Source organism: Pogona vitticeps, chromosome 1, assembly GCF_051106095.1.
Source record: "Pogona vitticeps strain Pit_001003342236 chromosome 1, PviZW2.1, whole genome shotgun sequence".
Taxonomy (NCBI): domain Eukaryota; kingdom Metazoa; phylum Chordata; class Lepidosauria; order Squamata; family Agamidae; genus Pogona; species Pogona vitticeps.
The window spans coordinates 334,853,007-334,870,806 of record NC_135783.1 but is presented as its reverse complement, the minus strand read 5'-3'; the positions used below and the strand labels follow the sequence as shown (position 1 = coordinate 334,870,806).

The 17,800-nt window shown below is 40.9% G+C and overlaps 1 protein-coding gene across 2 annotated transcripts in view; it reads right to left on the bottom strand.

Moving 5' to 3' along the window:
• Positions 1-306: 306 nt before the first annotated feature.
• VRK1 (VRK serine/threonine kinase 1) overlaps positions 307-17,800 on the bottom strand; it is a 52,527-nt gene continuing 35,033 nt past the window's right edge. Inside the window, exons 12-13 of one of the 2 annotated variants that reach the window (XM_020797956.3) lie at positions 10,079-10,184; positions 307-696 (exon numbers count right to left, since the gene is read on the bottom strand). In XM_020797956.3, the coding sequence (XP_020653615.3) occupies positions 611-696; positions 10,079-10,184 (192 nt within the window). In that variant the 3' untranslated portion in view covers positions 307-610. Of the gene's footprint in view, positions 697-8,669; positions 9,810-10,078; positions 10,185-17,800 lie in introns of those variants that run through there. The other variant, XM_020797953.3, reaches the window with a different exon arrangement.

Sequence of the window (17,800 nt, the reverse complement as noted above, 5' to 3'; positions counted from 1 at the left end):
GCCTTTCAACACCTAGCTAGAGCTGGCCTGATGGGTTCTTTGTTCTACTGCATTTGACTGGGTGGCTTAGAGGCTGCATCTGCTATTTTACTTGCTGGGAGTTTTGTTTATCATTCTCTCATTCAGTGAAGGGTGGCATAGAAATATGCTGAAGAACCCGTAATAGTCTTTGTCTAACAACTAACTACAGTTAGTAGTACAGTCATTCATCAACACATTTAACTAGGAAGGAGATCACACGGATTTCAATGGAACTCGCATACAAACATTCTTCACCTTTGTCTCCCATGATTCCATTTAAGCAGATCAATTAAAATGAAGACTTTATTTTCATTCAAGTTTTGTTTTTAAAAAAACGAACAGCTGCAAAAGTGTGCAAAAGCAGCCGTTTAAGAATTTTGAAAACCTCTGCATTCCTATTAAACTGTACACTCTGTACAAAAGACTTAAAACATTTATTCTTCTAATTCCAACTACACAATGAAGCACTGAGTTGCAACAGTGGATGAACATATACGCAAAAAAACGGGCCAAAAAGCCAAATATAATTGCAAAAGGAAAAAAAAACATAATAAAGCCAGTTAAGTACACATTCGTTATCCTGGCCTCTCTACTTCTGAACTCTCTTCCTGGGTTTCAGGGTTGTCTTGGCTTCGGGAAAGGTCTTCTGTAATCTGGGTTTCCTGGCTCCCTTCTCTACAGTTGTGGGGGAGAAAGACAAGTGGAAAATTAGAAACGCTGGTCACAGTCAGATGGTCAGAATACAATAAAAAACATTTGATATTAATACATTAGATATTTGGTGCTAACATGAATCTACCAATGATTTATATCCCCACATAAAACCCTACTCACACCAGCTTTCAGACACTCTTGAGTCTCATAAAATTCACTTATAGCAGTAAAATTCATAGAAGTAGTTTACAGTATTCTAGGGTACATAAACTAGTTTGATACACATGGTGAACTGAGAGCCTCCAAGCACTGAGTAGACCTCTCTGTGATTTTTATCCCTTGCCTAAAACAGAGTGTTCCAGTGTGTAGATAATGTCCAAAAGAAGTACAGTGTCATAGTGCTGAGCAACAACAACATAGTCTTCATCTCCTGCAGCCCCTGGCACAGTTTCAAAAGCTGTCTGCAAGTGATCATTTAAGGCCTCCACAAGAGCTCGCTCTCTCCTCCCCAGCAGGCTAACAGGTGTGGAAGAGAGAAAGAAAGAGAAATCAATATCTGCTTTTGGCCATTGTCTGATTAACAGTGAGCAAGGATGGGCAAAGTGTCCAGATGTATTTGTGTAGGCACTCTAGGCATTCTTCACTATGACCACATGGGCTGGATTGAGAAGAGAAGAAGTCTAGACACTTCTGGAAGGCTGCCACTTCCCCAGCTCTGCCGCTTGGGGAATTTTACCTGGAGCAATTCATTTGCACAAAGGGAAACATCCCGTCTATGTCTGGGGACAATGGCTGGATGGGCTTCGGGAATGTTTCCCTGTTACTTTCATAAGAACAAAAGCAGCACACTTCTCAATGGTCCAGCTAAACTACCAGGCTTCATCTGAGAAGGATGAGAACCTGCTTCAAATGGGGGTGGCTGGAACCTCAGAGATAGCCAATAAGAACTGAACATTCTCGTGAACATAGCAAGCAGACAGCTTTGTTGGTAAGCTGCAGCATCCACAAAGGCCTGGGCAAGAGCTGGTCTTGTCTGACCATATGTTCTGGATCTGGGTAGAACGTGGATGATACAGAATCTGTCACAGTCAAGGAAGAGTGGCAGTGATGGCCCCAGTCCTACAGAGCCTAACAACAGACAATGGAATGAGTACAGCCTGTGGAGTAAACATAAAAGATAGGCACAACCACAAACTTTGAATTTGCCATCACCATTGGAAGGGTTTCCTTCAAAGGGAATGGAAGACTATTGATTAAGCAAGCATGAGTACCCTCAACCAAAAAGCCTTACTCTCTTAGCAACTGACAATGGATGCCCCTGCCTTGATTTGATTTTCAGCAGCACAAACTTCCTTGCTGAGCCTGGAAATTGTTGTCCTATTTTTATTGTCCCATTTTTTTTTTTGCCCTGCACATCTGTTGCAATCTTTTAGAATGAGAAACTAGTGGCAGTGCAGCTTTCCTCTTTTATAGTGTTCTTCGGGAATAGTCCAGATAAACTATTAAGCTTCATATCAGAAGAAACCAAGTGCGTTTGTGGGGATAGAAACATATCCTACGTCCTTGCCTGAGCCCTCCCTCTAGTCTGTAAAAATAAAAATGTATCCCATTGTTCTTGCTTCATGGTTTGTGGACCTTACCACTGCAAGACCTGTCCATCTGACAATTCTGAAACTCCCAGTGCCTTTGACACCCTGTCCACTTTTACCTGAGGCCAATAATACACTAACCTAGGATACTTGCTTAGAACTTTGGTAAAAGTGTTGCATTAGTTTTTCCTCTGAGAAGTCCCAGTTCCCAGAAACAATCTTTGATATCTAGTTCCCATGAAATAACCGGCAGTAACCAAGGTTCCCACACGCCAGAGTTACTCTTGACAAAATGTCTAACGAGACTAAGAAAAGCACATTTGACACTCAAATCTGGTTTTTTGAGGTCTTTCCTCTACAAACTACAGTCTTCTCATCTAAGTAGGTCTTTTCATGTATGTGTAAAAAAAAGGATCAGATCCATTTTTTGACAAATCTGCAGCCTGAAGCCCCATCGCTCTGCACATCCCTTCCTTGGTAATGCAGCCAGGAGAATCACAGTCAGACTCCAAATTAAATGGATGATGGTTGTTGTGGATCTGAAGATGACGGCCACACAGACTGGTGAAACGTTAGGAAGAACAACCTTCAGAACACGGCCAAAGAGCCCGAAAACCCCACAACAACCATTAGATCCCGGCCGTGAAAGCCTTCACAAATACATTAAAGGGATGATGACTTCTCAGGGCACTAGTTCTGCCTTTCCAAGCTCCTCTGAAGCAGTCTGGCGGGAGAAACTGAAGGGGAAACTATGGAACAAATCCCTTCTTGAGAAAGAGGCAGAAGAAACACATGCAAAATGTACAAGGTGGCCAGCCCTGAATTTTATGCACATTAGAAGCCACCATCCCAATCTCCCTGCCTTCACCTTATGCCACTGCGATCCAGCACGAACACCAGTTCTGCACTATTTCTACTCTCTCACACTCTACAAGGGTCTTCCATCCAGCTGCTTTTCTCCTCCCAAATTTGCTTAATCCAGAATCCACAACTTCCTTCCCCTGAAATCTAGCCCATTCTTATGTGAGTAACTGCAGCCTGATAAAGTATATTCAATACACATATTTTTGAAGATAGAAATAGTCTTCCCCTTTGAATTGCACGGATCCAAACAGTGTGGTTTTGGTTATATATGGCTTTCCCCTGCTGCAAATAACCAAACAAGGGAAGCGTCGTTCGGAGACGCCTTTCTTTTCCTCCACCTCCCAAGCACAATGTCTCCCCAACCCTTCTAGCTTGTTCCCGCAGCACTGGTGTCATTCTTGTGGGAATGGAAGTAAGCCTGAAGGGAGCGTGTGGGAGCACATCACCAAGACAAGGCTGGCAGAAGTGAATGCATCGTGCTCTCAGTTCGGTGACCAGTATGTGAAGCAGACACTGTGAGAAGCGTGTGGGCAGCCAGGCTTGCACCCTGACAGACAGTGGTGAAGGCAGGGGAGTGACTGGTGGGTTTGGGGGCAGTCGGAAAGAGGCTACCCCCTTCCTTTTCTTTCCCCTTCTATGCTGTCCTTGGGCATTTCTGTGGGCCAAAGCTTGAGCAGGTACTTTGTGTAAGACAAGAAACAGATTGGCAGGGGAGGGATCCACCAGGAGGGTCCTATATCTTCCTTTGTTTTCCAATACTCTGATATTTGGTCCCATAAAAAATAAGCCAAAATGTAATCTATTATCCACATTAATAATTTTACTGCCTTTCAGGGGTATTTTTGCCCAGAATGTTTGTATTTTTTCACAATTCCACCACCGATGGAATTGTTTGTTTGTTAAAACCAGGCTTCTTCAGCGACTGTGCTCCTTGAGTTAATTTCCCCTTTATCAAAGCTTGGCTTGTGGAACTCTTATTTTATTCATAACAGTTTATCTTTTTCATTTGCTTAATATGCATTAGACACTTTGTCATTATGAGGTGACTGATTCTCTACTGGAGTAATATTTGATATTCCCCAATGCAATTATTGTGTGTGTTCAGTAAAACCCCTCTGAGAAACAGTTTGATGTGAGTGTGAGTTGTTGGGACCTAATGCAGGTTCAAAGCTTTCCTAGACAGCTGAGTTCCCAGAATGTTTGTGAGTTCATGCACATTTTTTCTGGACATCCTGCTTGGAAACAGTTCCTTCTGTGACTGTGCTAACAGTTTGATGGGAAGAAAGGAAATGAGAAGTGCTCTGGGCTCGGGGAGCACGCATGATCAAGGGGGGCGAAGTCAAAAAGACTTCTACAAATAGTCTGTGCAGGTGCAGGGAAACCCATGTATGTGAATTCACAGATGACCACTCAAAGAACTGCAGATACTAGAAAGTAAGTAACATGTCCTTCTGTGAAGGAGCAGAAAATGGGGACAGAAGGAATGAAATGAAGTACAGTGGTGCCTCGCTTGACGAGGATAATCCATGCCGTTGAAATCGCTGTTAAGTGAAATCCTCGTCAAGCGAAATTAAAAAGCCCATTAGAATGCATTAGAAACTGGCTAATACGTTCTAATGGGCGAAATACCTCATCATAAAGCAAAGATCCTCCATAGGGCGGCCATTTTCCAGTGCCTGTCTTGCGAAAAATCCCTCCTAAAAACAGCAGGGGAGGGCATTTTGAGAGCTGGCGGCCATTTTGAAAATCGCCGATCAGCTGTTGAAAAAACATCGCTTAGTGAAAAATCGGTTCCCGAAGCAGGGAACCAATCATCACTAAGCAAAAAAAAAAAACCATTCAAACATCGTTTTGCGATCGCTTTTGCAATCGCAAAAACATCATTGTGAAGTGGATTCATCGTTAAACGGGGTAATCGTCAAGCGGGGCACTACTGTATCTTAGAAAAGAGCCGAACTAGAAAGCTGGCACCCTGAAGGGGAGTACTTCACACTGTAAAATTTTGTTGCAGTCCCTACTATCATTTCCCACATGGTAAGCAATCTTTATCTTCTCCCTGAATTCTAGCACTCAGTCTTAAAACATCACAACCTTAATGTGAGTTTCTGTTTGCATGGGATGCTGGCAGGAAACAAAGTAATTTCCAAAGGGAGTCAAAAAAAAAAAAGAGAGATGGGCTACTAACACCAATTCTCAGCATCAAATCATATGGTTGTTTACTGGGATGGCAAAAGAATGATGTACATGATGTGGATAAATGTATTCAAATTGAACGAGAACTTGGAAATAATTCCCTTCTCTCATGCAAATTTTATCTCTCTGGACATCCCTTTCACCTCTATCAAAGCAGCTGAGGAAAATAATAGCTCAATCAGCTGATTATCTTAGATGTTTTAAAACAGAATCAAAAATGTTTATGTGTGTGTGAGAGTTCTGTGCCATCAAGTAAGAACCAACTTATAGCAACCCCAAGCAATCCTAAGAGGGCTTTCAAGGTAAGTGAGATATTTAAGGAGTGGTTTTACTGGTTCCACTCCCCCAGTGCATTTCTGTGGTCGGGATTCGAACCCTGTTCTCCAGAATCCTAGTCTATCACTGCATCACACTAGATATTTTTATAGTGACGCAAAAAAACAGATGTATAGCCAAAATGTCTGTATTGAATCTTACTGCATTTTGCAAGATTTATGATTCTGAAATAAAAAAAACCTACACTTGGCAACTGATGTTTGATCCTGAAGTAAAACGTTAAAAAAAAATCAGAGGACTTCACAGCATGAAGACATGGCTAACGAAATGGCAGAAAAATTTTAATACAGTTATGTTCCAGTGTTACACACTGGGAAAAAGATTATGAACTCTAAATAATAAAAATTCTAAACCTTCGCTGTTAAGAGATCAAGAAAAAAATTATGGGAAATTGGATGATCTGTTGGTAACCACACACACTTTGGAACGCAACTCAGTTAACTGATACAAAAAGGGCAGCTGGAAATTGAACATTTAAATATTTATGGAGTGCACTTAATTTAAGCTATTTGCTTCCTGATGAAACTGTTATTTTAATCCTTGACATAAATTTGGGTAAAAATCAGAAAATAATTATTTTCCTGCCTCCTTAATTGTAGGAAGTAGTGAATTTTCCTGCCCACCTGCTTAGTTGTAGGAAGCAGCAAAATAGTTCAACGATATAACTCTGATATCATTATGAAAGGCAGTTTTTCATTTTATTAAATCAAGATAGCCACAACTCTGCTCTTTCTTTCTTTCTCTCTCTCTCTCTTTCTTTCTTTCACCTCCCTCCCTCTATTTCTTCAGGTATAGTTCACAAATGAACTATAAAAACAGATACAACACATAACTGAAAACACAACAGCCAAAATGATATTGGATATTTACATGTATAAAAGAGGAGTCACAGATGTTGCCATGGCTAATTGTAACTAACCGAAAAAGTGCCAGGGCAGTGCCAGTCTAGATGCATGATTGAGCAAGCAACTGGGCATGCAATTAACACGGCCCCAGCACCTCATCAATTAGCTGCAGCAACTTCTGTGATTCTTGTGCACATACAAGTATCCAAAAGGATTCTGATCTACAAACTGCAACATTTCAAGTAATTAAGCACATAACAATGCAGGAAAAACGTATTTGGAAAACATTTTATAAATAAACACACACCAGAGAAGCAGTAAAAATATGCAGCATTCCATCAATAATACTCAGTTGCACATTTCAGTGGTTAAAAGCCCACCTGACAATGAAGGTTTTTGCCAGCTGCCTGAAAGACAGCATGGAGTGGGTCAACTGGGCATCTCAAGGAAGAACATTCCATAACTTGAGAGCAACAAAGAAGTCCTCTATCTTGTATCATCACTAAATGTTTCTGTGAGGCTAGTAGAACCAAAAGGTATTTTATTAAAGGTAGAGATAGCATGAACCGCAGTTCGATGCTTCGGCATAGTTTGGCCGCACAGCTGTTCCAAAGGCGACCCAGCTTCCCTTGGCCTGTCTCCGCAGTGGTGCAGTTTCCCAGCCTGGCCTTATTCAGGCCTTGTCTCTGAGTGGGTGCCCACCCAAGGATGTGGGGAAAGGGAAGCCGGAATGGACAGAGACAGCTGTGCAGCTGGATCGTGCCAAACCACGGTTTGTGCCCATGTCTCTAATTAAAGGTTGTAAAAGCTGGGGTGGCTCATATGGGGAGATACATTTCTTCAGATTGCCTGGATCCAAGTTGAATAGGGCTTTATAGGCCATAATAAGCATTTTGAGTTTGGACCAGAAGCTGACCAGTAGCCCAAGAGGTTGTGATCAAAGAAGATGGATATCCTTCCTGGACATGACCCCACCACTTATCAGTTTTGCTGCAACATTTGAGACCGGCCTAAGTTCCCAAACACTTTCCAAAAGTAGCTCCATGTACAGCCTGATTTAGCAATCCAGGTGGAATGTAACTGAGGCATAAGTCACTGTGGTCAGTTCAAACATTGCTGGAAACAAGTGCAGCTGGCACATTAACATTATCTGTGCAAATGCACTCCTAGCCAGAGCTGAAGCCTAGTCATCCAGGCTCAGGATTAAATCCAGACCCCATATTCAGGGAGAGTGTGATGTAGCAAATTTCCATGCAAATAATAATAATAATAATAATAATAATAATAATAATAATAATAATAATAATAATAATAATAATAATAATAATAATAATAATAATAACAACAACAACAACAACAACAACAACAACAACAACAACAACAATTCAAAAATTCAGCAAAGTGCTCTTCAAAAGCAAGCCAAAAACAATCAGAGAGCTAGACCCCAAATTAATCTCCCAATTCTCAAATAGATTGTTTCAAAATTTAAGCAGGTATGTAGGCAGAAGAGTGGTTCCGTTATTTCCATTTTGCAACCCCTTAGGTTGTCTCTATGGGGTGGAGGCTTACGACCTTCCCCAAACCCTGGCACAAACACAACAGGAAAAGAAACAAGGGCAGACTAGAAAGCCTTACCCCATGTACCACCTCCTTGTGTACCACAACACAAGGAAGATCAAAGATCAAGAGAAGGCACAGGATCCACCCACAGATCTAACACACACTTGGGCATGTGGAAAAGGCCGTTCTACCCAACCTATTTAAACACTGTGTAATTGCATAATTTCAGTGTATTTTCCCCATAATTCCATCCTTTGTTTCCTTTGCATGGGGAGAAAAACTTTCACTGGCACCAATGGAAAAGGCTGGTTTATTTTTCTGCCACATGGGAACAGATGGAAGGGAAGCCACAGTATGCTGGGAGGTGAAGGCCAACCCTCCTCTACAACCGCAATCCAACACAAATACTCTCCTGGTATAGCAGTTCGGTTATGGGGCAAAAGACAAACCCTGGCTGGCACCAATAATCCACCTGAGAACCTAAGACGCAAGTGCAAGGTAAGAGATCTCTACAAAAAATGGCCCCAATTTGGGTTGTCTGCGCCACATCCCCTCTCCCTGGCCAAGCAGAAACATGTCTGTTTCAAAGAAAGGCCAAATGGGGGAGGTGTGTGCAGCGCATGGCTTATGCTTCTTTTTTTGAAGAACTGGGACATGATATCCAATCCACAATTGCCTCGGCTGTAACTTTAAAACAGCAAGCATACTGCTTCCTGCACCACTCCTGACTTACATCTAAGAAAGATGTGCCTGGCAAAATCCATCTTGCCAAGAATTTCTGGACTTTATATTTAAGAGTGACTTTTCTGGGAAAATTCATCTTGCTATGAACTTTTGGAATTTTAAGTTCTTCGTACTGGAACAAGTCTGGTAAAGTGGGGTTCATCCATGAAAGCTCACATACTGTATGATGATTTTAGTGGTCTATAAAGGTATAGCCTATTCTTGCACTTGTATTTTGTTTTGTATTGACCACACGGCTCCTTTTTATTTCAATGTGAGCACTAACACATGAATTTCCCCCATGTACAAGCAGTGTCCTCCTCACTGCCTCAAGATGCCCCGGGAGCATCATCACCTTAAGAACATCTTAGAACACACGGCATCATGATTTCAGGGCCATTCAGGAGGTGTGTGTGTGGGGGGGAAATCCAATTCTACACTACATTTTTTAAAACTTGGCCAAACCAAGTTAACTCTCACTGGGTGCCATATCGATCTGCATCATAGCAATCTCAGGGATAGATTGCTGAGCTCCAAACTCTAATCCCTGGTATTTCTTACTAAGAAGCTCTTCAGTAGCAGGGCAGGGAAGTCTGGCTTCAACTGATGAGCATCTGCAAATTGTAAGCAGAAGTTCACTGATGAGCATCTGCTGATTGTAAGCAGAGCCCAGGAAAGTTAATATTTGACTCTACCTCTTGTGCTCAATAGAGCCATGGTTTCTAACCTTGGCCAACACAAGTGTTCTTGGACTGCTACTCCCAGGAACCTTCATCACCAGCGGTAGTGGCCTGAGTTTCTGGGAACTGCAGTCCAAGAACAACGTGGTTACCCAAGTTTGGGAACCACTGCAATAGAGGAACCTAATCTACTAATCAAGCCAAGATTATGACTATTTTTCAGTCTACTCCCTTGTCTTAAAGTAGCTCCACTCACTGTTGTAAATGGTGGTGGCAATGGCAGCTGCTACTAGCCTCTGGCTGCAACCTGTCACGACAAATCGCTTCTGGGGAATCAGTACTTCCTGAAAGTGAATTGAACAAAATGGGGAGCATACAAATGAGAACAGAGAGGTAAATAAATGGTGAGAAAATGGTGAGGAAACAACCAACATAATTGATGAACTAACTTAGCACCAGTCTTCCATTAGGGACAACAGAGGCATTTCATATTTGCCGCCATCAGATACCTAACAATTTTATTTTGATGAGGCTACCCAATAAAGTGATCACGTGTTGCAGAACTCAAAATCTTAATAGCTCTGACAAATATTAAGAGGAGAGTTTAACTTACTAGGTGAGACAGGTCTTCTTTTTTTGATATTTTCTGTATCATCTACTTCAGCACTGTCTTCATCTGTGGTAGCTGGTTCTGACACAGCAGCTAATTTTCTTTTCTTCTATCATCCAAAACAAAAGCTGAGTTTTAGACAATGGAGAAAAATGCAGCCAGGCAAATTAAATCACAACATGACAATGCACTATTGTAAACTGCTAAGCATGTTTCTCTATCAGAATTTTCTATCTTTGTGTTTGGTGCAAAACAACTCAAAAAGCTTCTAACAAAAAAGGATTTTATCATACTTAATATATCAATTTTAATATCTCATTTTGAAACATTTTTGAAAACTGGGGTCCCTCTATAAACACAGTTTAGTTTGTTCAGAAAGAAGGCTGTAGCTTACAAAAAGAATAGGCCAGACACACAAATATTCCCCATGTTTGAACTATAAAATGTATTTGCTGGGTAAGTATCTCAGGTCTCAGTTTTTCAACTTACTTTTTTAAATTTAAAGTTTCTGTTCTTCAAAGTTGCAGAAAAACCTATTTTTTACAATTTACAGTGGTATGAGCTACAGTTGCTTGAGGAAGTTGATTTTTACAAACTCCTGTATACAAGAATCTAATCTGCACTGTTCAGGCAAATGAATATACTTGAAAATCGCGATCCCCACGATTCCAAATCTCTACAAGTCTCAAAATGCAAGTATGTTTTAGGTGTCTATCCCAAGAACCAATGTCCATTTATATCCATTTTGAAAAGTGGTGTTTTTTTAAACAAATACAGATCAAGAGAGAAACAGAATAGCAGTTACAGTTAAAAACAGGCAAAAAAGAGATATGAACCTGAAAAAAATCAGTTGCATTGTAACATCAGATGTAGGTTGAGAAACAAAGCAGCCTTGTGCCTGTCTACAGGAAGACGGACAGATTAGTAAATAAATAAATCTGAGTCCGTAGAAGCTCTCCCTTACTCTGGCTGAAATCCGTATTACACTACAACTAAAGTAGACCCATTGAATCAGTGGGAATCTGGCTGGTTCCAGTGACTCAATTGCATCTTCTTCATGATTTCAGCCCCAGAGACCCTGCCTTTGCTCCTTACCTCCCCTTCCATTGCAAACCTGTGCTGGAATAGTCCAGATTTATTACCCTGTTTCCCTGAAAATAAGACCTAACCTGAAAATAAGCCCTAGGATGATCTTTCAGGATGATAATAAGCCCTATCCCAAACATAAGTCCCAGTTAAGTGAAACCATGCCCTCCACCATTGTGCAGCAACCAGAAGATGACATGACTGTATTTGAATAAATGTAGATTGTTGTACATGAAAATAAAATAAAACATCCCCTGAAAATAAGCCCTAATGCATTTTTGGAGCAAAAATTAATATAAGACTCTGTCTTATTTTTGGGGAAACACAGTACATTCTCGATTATCACGAACAGAATTCCTCATATTTTAAATATACACTTAATGAGATTAATAAGGGAGACAAAGTTTTTAAAAATCCAGTATAGCCAGTTCCAATCAGAAGAGAAGGAAATGTTGATGTTACTAGATTTTCACAAGATTCAAGTGAGGAAAACACTAATTCTATAATTTTATTCATTGGCCTAGCCTTGTTAAGTCAGGACACAACAGTGCATTACTTCTCCCCAGCTCTGCTCCTAGGGCAAAGAAAGATATATAAAGTCATGCATATTCTTAAAAAAAAATAAATCAAAATACTGACAAAAAATGTTTAGAAGTGCCCATCCTTTCTCAAGAAGTGTTGACTTTCCGGTATATTTGGGGGCTCCCATCCCCAACCCAGCCTATAGGCAGAAAAATAACGGATGAAAGTTTAGCTTGGGCACACACACACCCCCGACCAAGTTTGACACACATGTAGCTTGACTTGAAATAGCTGCCGAACCTCACATTGCTGAGAGAGAAGGGGAGAGTGCATTACATCTTTCTAAAGTGTTGCTTCATGATTACCATCTAAACCCTGCTGGGCTGAACAGATTGGTTCGATAATTACATACAATAACGGCAGTGGGCAGGTAACCCTCAGCTGGCATAGGGCAGCTCCCCTGTGAGAACTTCCATATGCAAACTGCACTGATGGAGTGCATTAGGTACATCTTTCCTGCCGGTGCATAGGCCTGATTAACGCCAACCAAGACTCCAAGGTTAGCATGTCAGCAGATTTGTGATGCATTAGGCAGGAATAAACACAGACACTTTTCTTCCTTCTGACCAAAATTAAGGAGAAATATTTCACCACTGTATTGCTTTTTAGACACAGGATATAAATGCATTCCTCTTGGTTGAACCGAATATAGTTTTTTTTTAAAGGGCTCATTGCAAAAGCAGGTATCTAATCCTTTCCACACATACACACACACACAAAACAGAAGGACATTTATCTTGTTCCCAAGCTTATTCAATAAAAAACCATTTCTTAATCTCGAGGCAGGTGAGTTACATGGCAAGAGAAGTTAGGCATCATTCCCTGACAGAGACAACACCCCTCGTTGATGCAGAGTGCAAGGCAAACTATGAATCACTAATTCATATTTATTTCACTCCAAATATCTCCTAGCAGTTATCGAGTGCCTTCACTGGGCTCATCATCAAACACAAGACATGTCCCCATGGCTTGAGTCATTTACAGCAGCAATAATGGATGCTTTCACTGCAATGCAATGAGGATAACTTCCCTTTCAGCAGGAGCTAACTGAACCCATGCAAATATTAGAGTAACATCATCCATTACATATGAAAGTGAATTAGATTCAAGCCAAGTTGGGAACAATGTCTCATTAATAAATCTCAGAACTAGAATCGCTTTAAATTTATAGCAGAGAAAATGCAGATCTCCTAGTGAGAGAGAATTTCAATTAAGGTGGGCAGCAGCTGTTGCTGCTAGTTCACAATGCTGGCCATTCTGGTACACTATATACTGTATACTTTACCACAAAACTGAATTCAGCCAGGATGAAAATCAAGCCAAGAATTTAGATTTACCAGAAAATCTTACACATATTACCCAAAAGCACTTGATCAAAGGAAACTAGTCTTCCCAGTAACTGGGTATAAAGGTAAAGGTTCCCCTTGACATTTTCAGTCCAGTCGTGTCCGACTATAGGGGGCGGCGCTCATCCCGCTTTTCAAGCCATAGAGCCAGCACCTGTCCAAAGACAGTTTTTGTTGTCACGTGGCCAGCGTGACTAGGGAACGCCGTTTTACCTTCCCACCGAGATGGTACCTATTTATCTACTCGCATTTACATGCTTTCGAACTGCTAGGTTGGCGAGGAGCTGGGACAAAGCTGGGAACTCACTCCGTTGCATGGATTCGATCTTACGACTAGGATTGTACAAACTATGAAGCAGCAAAATCAGACATTTATATAGGAAAAACAGTTTTTTAAAGTGGCTTATTTTTAGGAAGAATGGATGAGTCGATCTTAAAGGTTGTCTGAGCTGAAATCAATGTGTAAAGCTACCTAATCCTCTAAAGAAGGTTAGTTCTGGACACTGCGTTTTAAGAAGGATGCAGACAACTTAAGAAGGAACAACTTCAGAAGGCAGCAAGGATGACCAGGGGACTGAAAAACAAACTTTTTGAAGAAAAATTGAAAGAACTAGGCATGTTTAGCCTTGAGTGAGGGAAGATATGATAGCAGACTTGAAAGATTGTCATACAGAGCAGGGGTAAGATGTGTTCTTGATCATCCCAGACCACAGGATATGTAATAATGGGCTCAAGTTACAGGAAGCCAGATTTCAGCTGAATATCAGGAAAAATCTCCCAACAATTGGTGCAATGGAACCAATTACCTTGGGGAATAGTGAGCACTCCCGACTCTGGAGGCATCCAAGAGAAAATTACATAACCATCTGTTAGATTGTACTGATTTGGATTCCTGCATTGAGTGGGGGAGGGTTGGACTTAATGGCCTTATAGCCCTCTTCCAAATCCATTATTCTAGAATTGTCTAACATACTAATGCTCTATATATGCACACACTACTCCCTTCTCTTTGGATTGAACCATGGTTCCAAATACAGATTTCCAGCCAACGATGGTTCCCAGAAATGTCAATGCATCAACAAAGGTCTGTTTCAAAAAGGAAAGGAAAGAATTGTGTAGGACTGGAAAACCCAAAAAAAAAGGGGGGGGGAAGAGTATAAACAAAGAAGAACATGAGAATGTGAGTAGAGATGAGCATGAATCACTTCATACCGGGTTGTCCTAAGTTGTGGCCATGGCATTCCAGGTGCTGCATGTTCCCCCTCTCATAGGTTGGTGGGGGCTACTCGTTCCCTCCTCATCACACAATCTTTCAGTCCTGGCAGGAGCACAGACTTCTGTTCTTGCCTCCTCCAGCAGCTGCCCACTCAGGCGAGGAGTGGACTTTGAGTGGCCAGCTGCTGGAGGTGGCAGAAAAGGAAAGTCCGTGCTCCTGATGAGACTAGAAGATCATGGTGTGAGGAGGGAACGAGCAGCATGAGCCAGCTTGTGAGTGGGGAAGCTGGCCAGTGATCAGGACGGGGGAAGAAAACATGCAGTCCCTGGGGTGCCACACCAATGACTTGAGACAACATAGCATGAAGCAATTCATGCCCATTTTTAAATCTGAGTCCAAAAATCCAAATTATATGTCGCCAGGGCCAAGGTGATGTTGGATTTAGGCAACATAATCAACTTGATGGTACATAACTAGTTATTAATTTTTAAAATGCAGAGGCTATAAACTGTTAATTCTCAAGAAAAAGCAGAGCAAAGAAAGAAAAACAATGCAAAGGATTTTTTAAATGATGAATAAAAACCTGTAAAATGTCAATGATACATAGCAGCATAACCAGCAAATGGTGGGTGGCATTCAACTTATTCATAAAGAAAAATGTGCAGACTATAATAATCAACTTTTTTAAAAATCCTCAAAATAACTGTTACCCAATGTTTTATGATACTGCAAACAGAAGCATTTTTATTCTTTTCTATTATATCCTGTTGACACTCCTTTACTTTGAACAACAGCAACCATTCTGTTTGACTGGAAACATGGTTTAGATTGGGTTTTGCAGATACCAAGATGGCTTCTTTCTTGCTTAATTGCAAATCTCAGCAGGATGAAAATTACTGGATTAACTAGAATATAAATTGAGAGGTTCTATGTAGAAAACATTTTAAACATCTAAATGAAACCACTGATGGAAATATAATCAATAAGCACAGATGATATTCCATTCATATGGGGCAGTGATGGTTCCAAATCCTCTTCTGCATGCAGTAAAGGCCTAAATAAAATTGCAGCTTAATCCAGAGAAGACAGGATCTGATGATGGACAATCAATCTCCTAGGTTGACCCTACTCTAGATTATTAGTTAAAGCTGCATTTGCATTGCAGGACATATTGATTGTTTTGATTTGATTTATATACCGACCCATTAGCACAAGCACTACTCTGGGTCGTTTGCAAGGTAAACATTTTAAAATTCCACAGTCCTCCACATCTGGGGGGTGCTTTCTGATCTATTTTTTTCATTGGACGCATAAGGTTTCTCATGTGGCAGCTACAAATCTACCTGGATAGGGTTAGGCCTTTCTGTTTTCCTGAGTTTTTAGTCTTCTGTAAATTACACGATACTTTCCTTTACATTTTGATAATTGCTCTTACATTGCTCATGTACAGTGCAATGTTTTTCCTGGTTTTGCTATTAACATTTTGTGAATCAATGTGGGAACTGGTGGTTTTACAAGCCTATATGGCTAGGTAGCATAAATCCTTAACAAATGATTTTACAATCTTTTTATGATATTGTCTGAATTGTTCACTCAGAGCTCCTATGAAGCACAAAGCACTTATTCACAAAATATTCAGGAAATCCTTAACAAATGATTTTACAATCTTTTTATGATATTGTCTGAATTGTTCACTCAGAGCTCCTATGAAGCACAAAGCACTTATTCACAAAATATTCAGGAAATAAATATTAATGAATATCATTCCAATTTCTTCAAGAAACCCGAGATAACACACATGGAACAGAATCTGGTGATGCACTTCTACTGGATTCCCATCATTTCACTAGAATGAACAACTTCCTCACAATTCCTTGCAGCCTATATACACCTACAGAGGCCAGAGACACCTTAGTCTAATAGGTTTCCAGGCGCCATGCAGGCGCTGCAGTGGGAAAGGAAGGAATCCCCTATTCTGGTGGCCTTGGATACTCTGTGATCCTGGATGCCCAGATTTTGGCAGTAGACAGGAGTGCCTTTGCACAGTTAAAATTAGTGTGCCAGCCACACCTGTTCCTAGAGAGATCCGATCTGGTCATGCCTTAGTTGCACCCTGACTGTATTACTGTAACACACTGTACGTTGGGCTGCCTTTGGAAATGTTTGGAAACTTCAGCGGGTCTAAAACATGTCAGCCAGATTGCTGGTTACAGGGATCACATAACCCCCATGTTACAGCAGCTCCACTGGCTGCTCCATATCCAGGCACAATTCAAAGTGCTGGTTTTAACCTATAAAACTCTAAATGACTTGAGCCCGAGGCTATCTCAGGGACTGTGCCTCCGTTTCTGGACTGTCTCCTTGTTTCTTCTGTGAAACCGTTCATGTACACCATATCTATCAGGTTTTATGTGCTCATAATTGCCTTTGCATAGGCTGTGAAGTCATCTTAGTAATAGCCATATTTTCTACACAGTGTTGCTGCAAAGAGGCAAAATCCGGAGCTGGAGTCCCAAAGGCAGTTCGTTTCGTTCTGCCAACTCCTGCGGCGTTGCTGGAACCAATTGTATTGGCTCTTGCCTTTCCATTGGACCATTTCAGCAATGTGGAGAGGGGGGATTTGCTGCTTGGGTAACGGCCTAGCCTCCTTATTACTTTACCCAGGCTTCATGCTCTGGAGAGGACATTCCTCAATTCAGAGCATGTTACCATGGTCTCTCGAGACTGAAGGATGCCTATGATGATGATGATGGATACCGAAGTACACTGTTGGTTCTTGGCTGTGGTTTCTCCTTTCAAAAAGTTTTATTTTTATACTAATCTTGTGAGGTAGGTTAATCTTAAATATTGTGCCTTGCCAACCACCGAGTTTCACAGCTTAGTAAGGATCTGAATGCCGGTCTAGATCCCAGTCCAGTATTCTAAATGTTACACCATAAATGGTTTCTACCACGTTATGTGTATTTTTCTCCCATCTGCATAAGTTATCACAGCAAACAAGTGCATGCTGATTAGATCTAGGATTCCCACCAAGTTAAATGGCAAGATAAACCAAGTGAAAAAATTCTAAAGAGAATAGAGCTAAGTGCATTAATAGATTAATTGGTTCAATTAACTAAAGTGTGGATTTTTAACTGGATTATAAATCAGAGCACTTCTCTTTGAAAGATGGTCTGCGCTGAGAACATTGTTTAAGTCTATACGGCTTGACTCAGAAAAAAAACATGTTCAGATCATTTTCCATAATGCCATTTCTCCAGTCAATTGGGGGGGGACCCAGCCCAACCTGTATCACTACCTATATTTAAGCAATTAAGAGGAAAAAGATCAACATTGTGATTCCAAATATATTTCCTAAGAAACAAGACCAATTACTGAGTACAACCTAAATCATTAAGAAGCACATAAAAAGGGGGAAAGGAGACTGGAGTTACTAGGCAGGATTAAATTCTTTTTAGATGCCAACATTAGAAACATAACACCTTGTAAACAGAA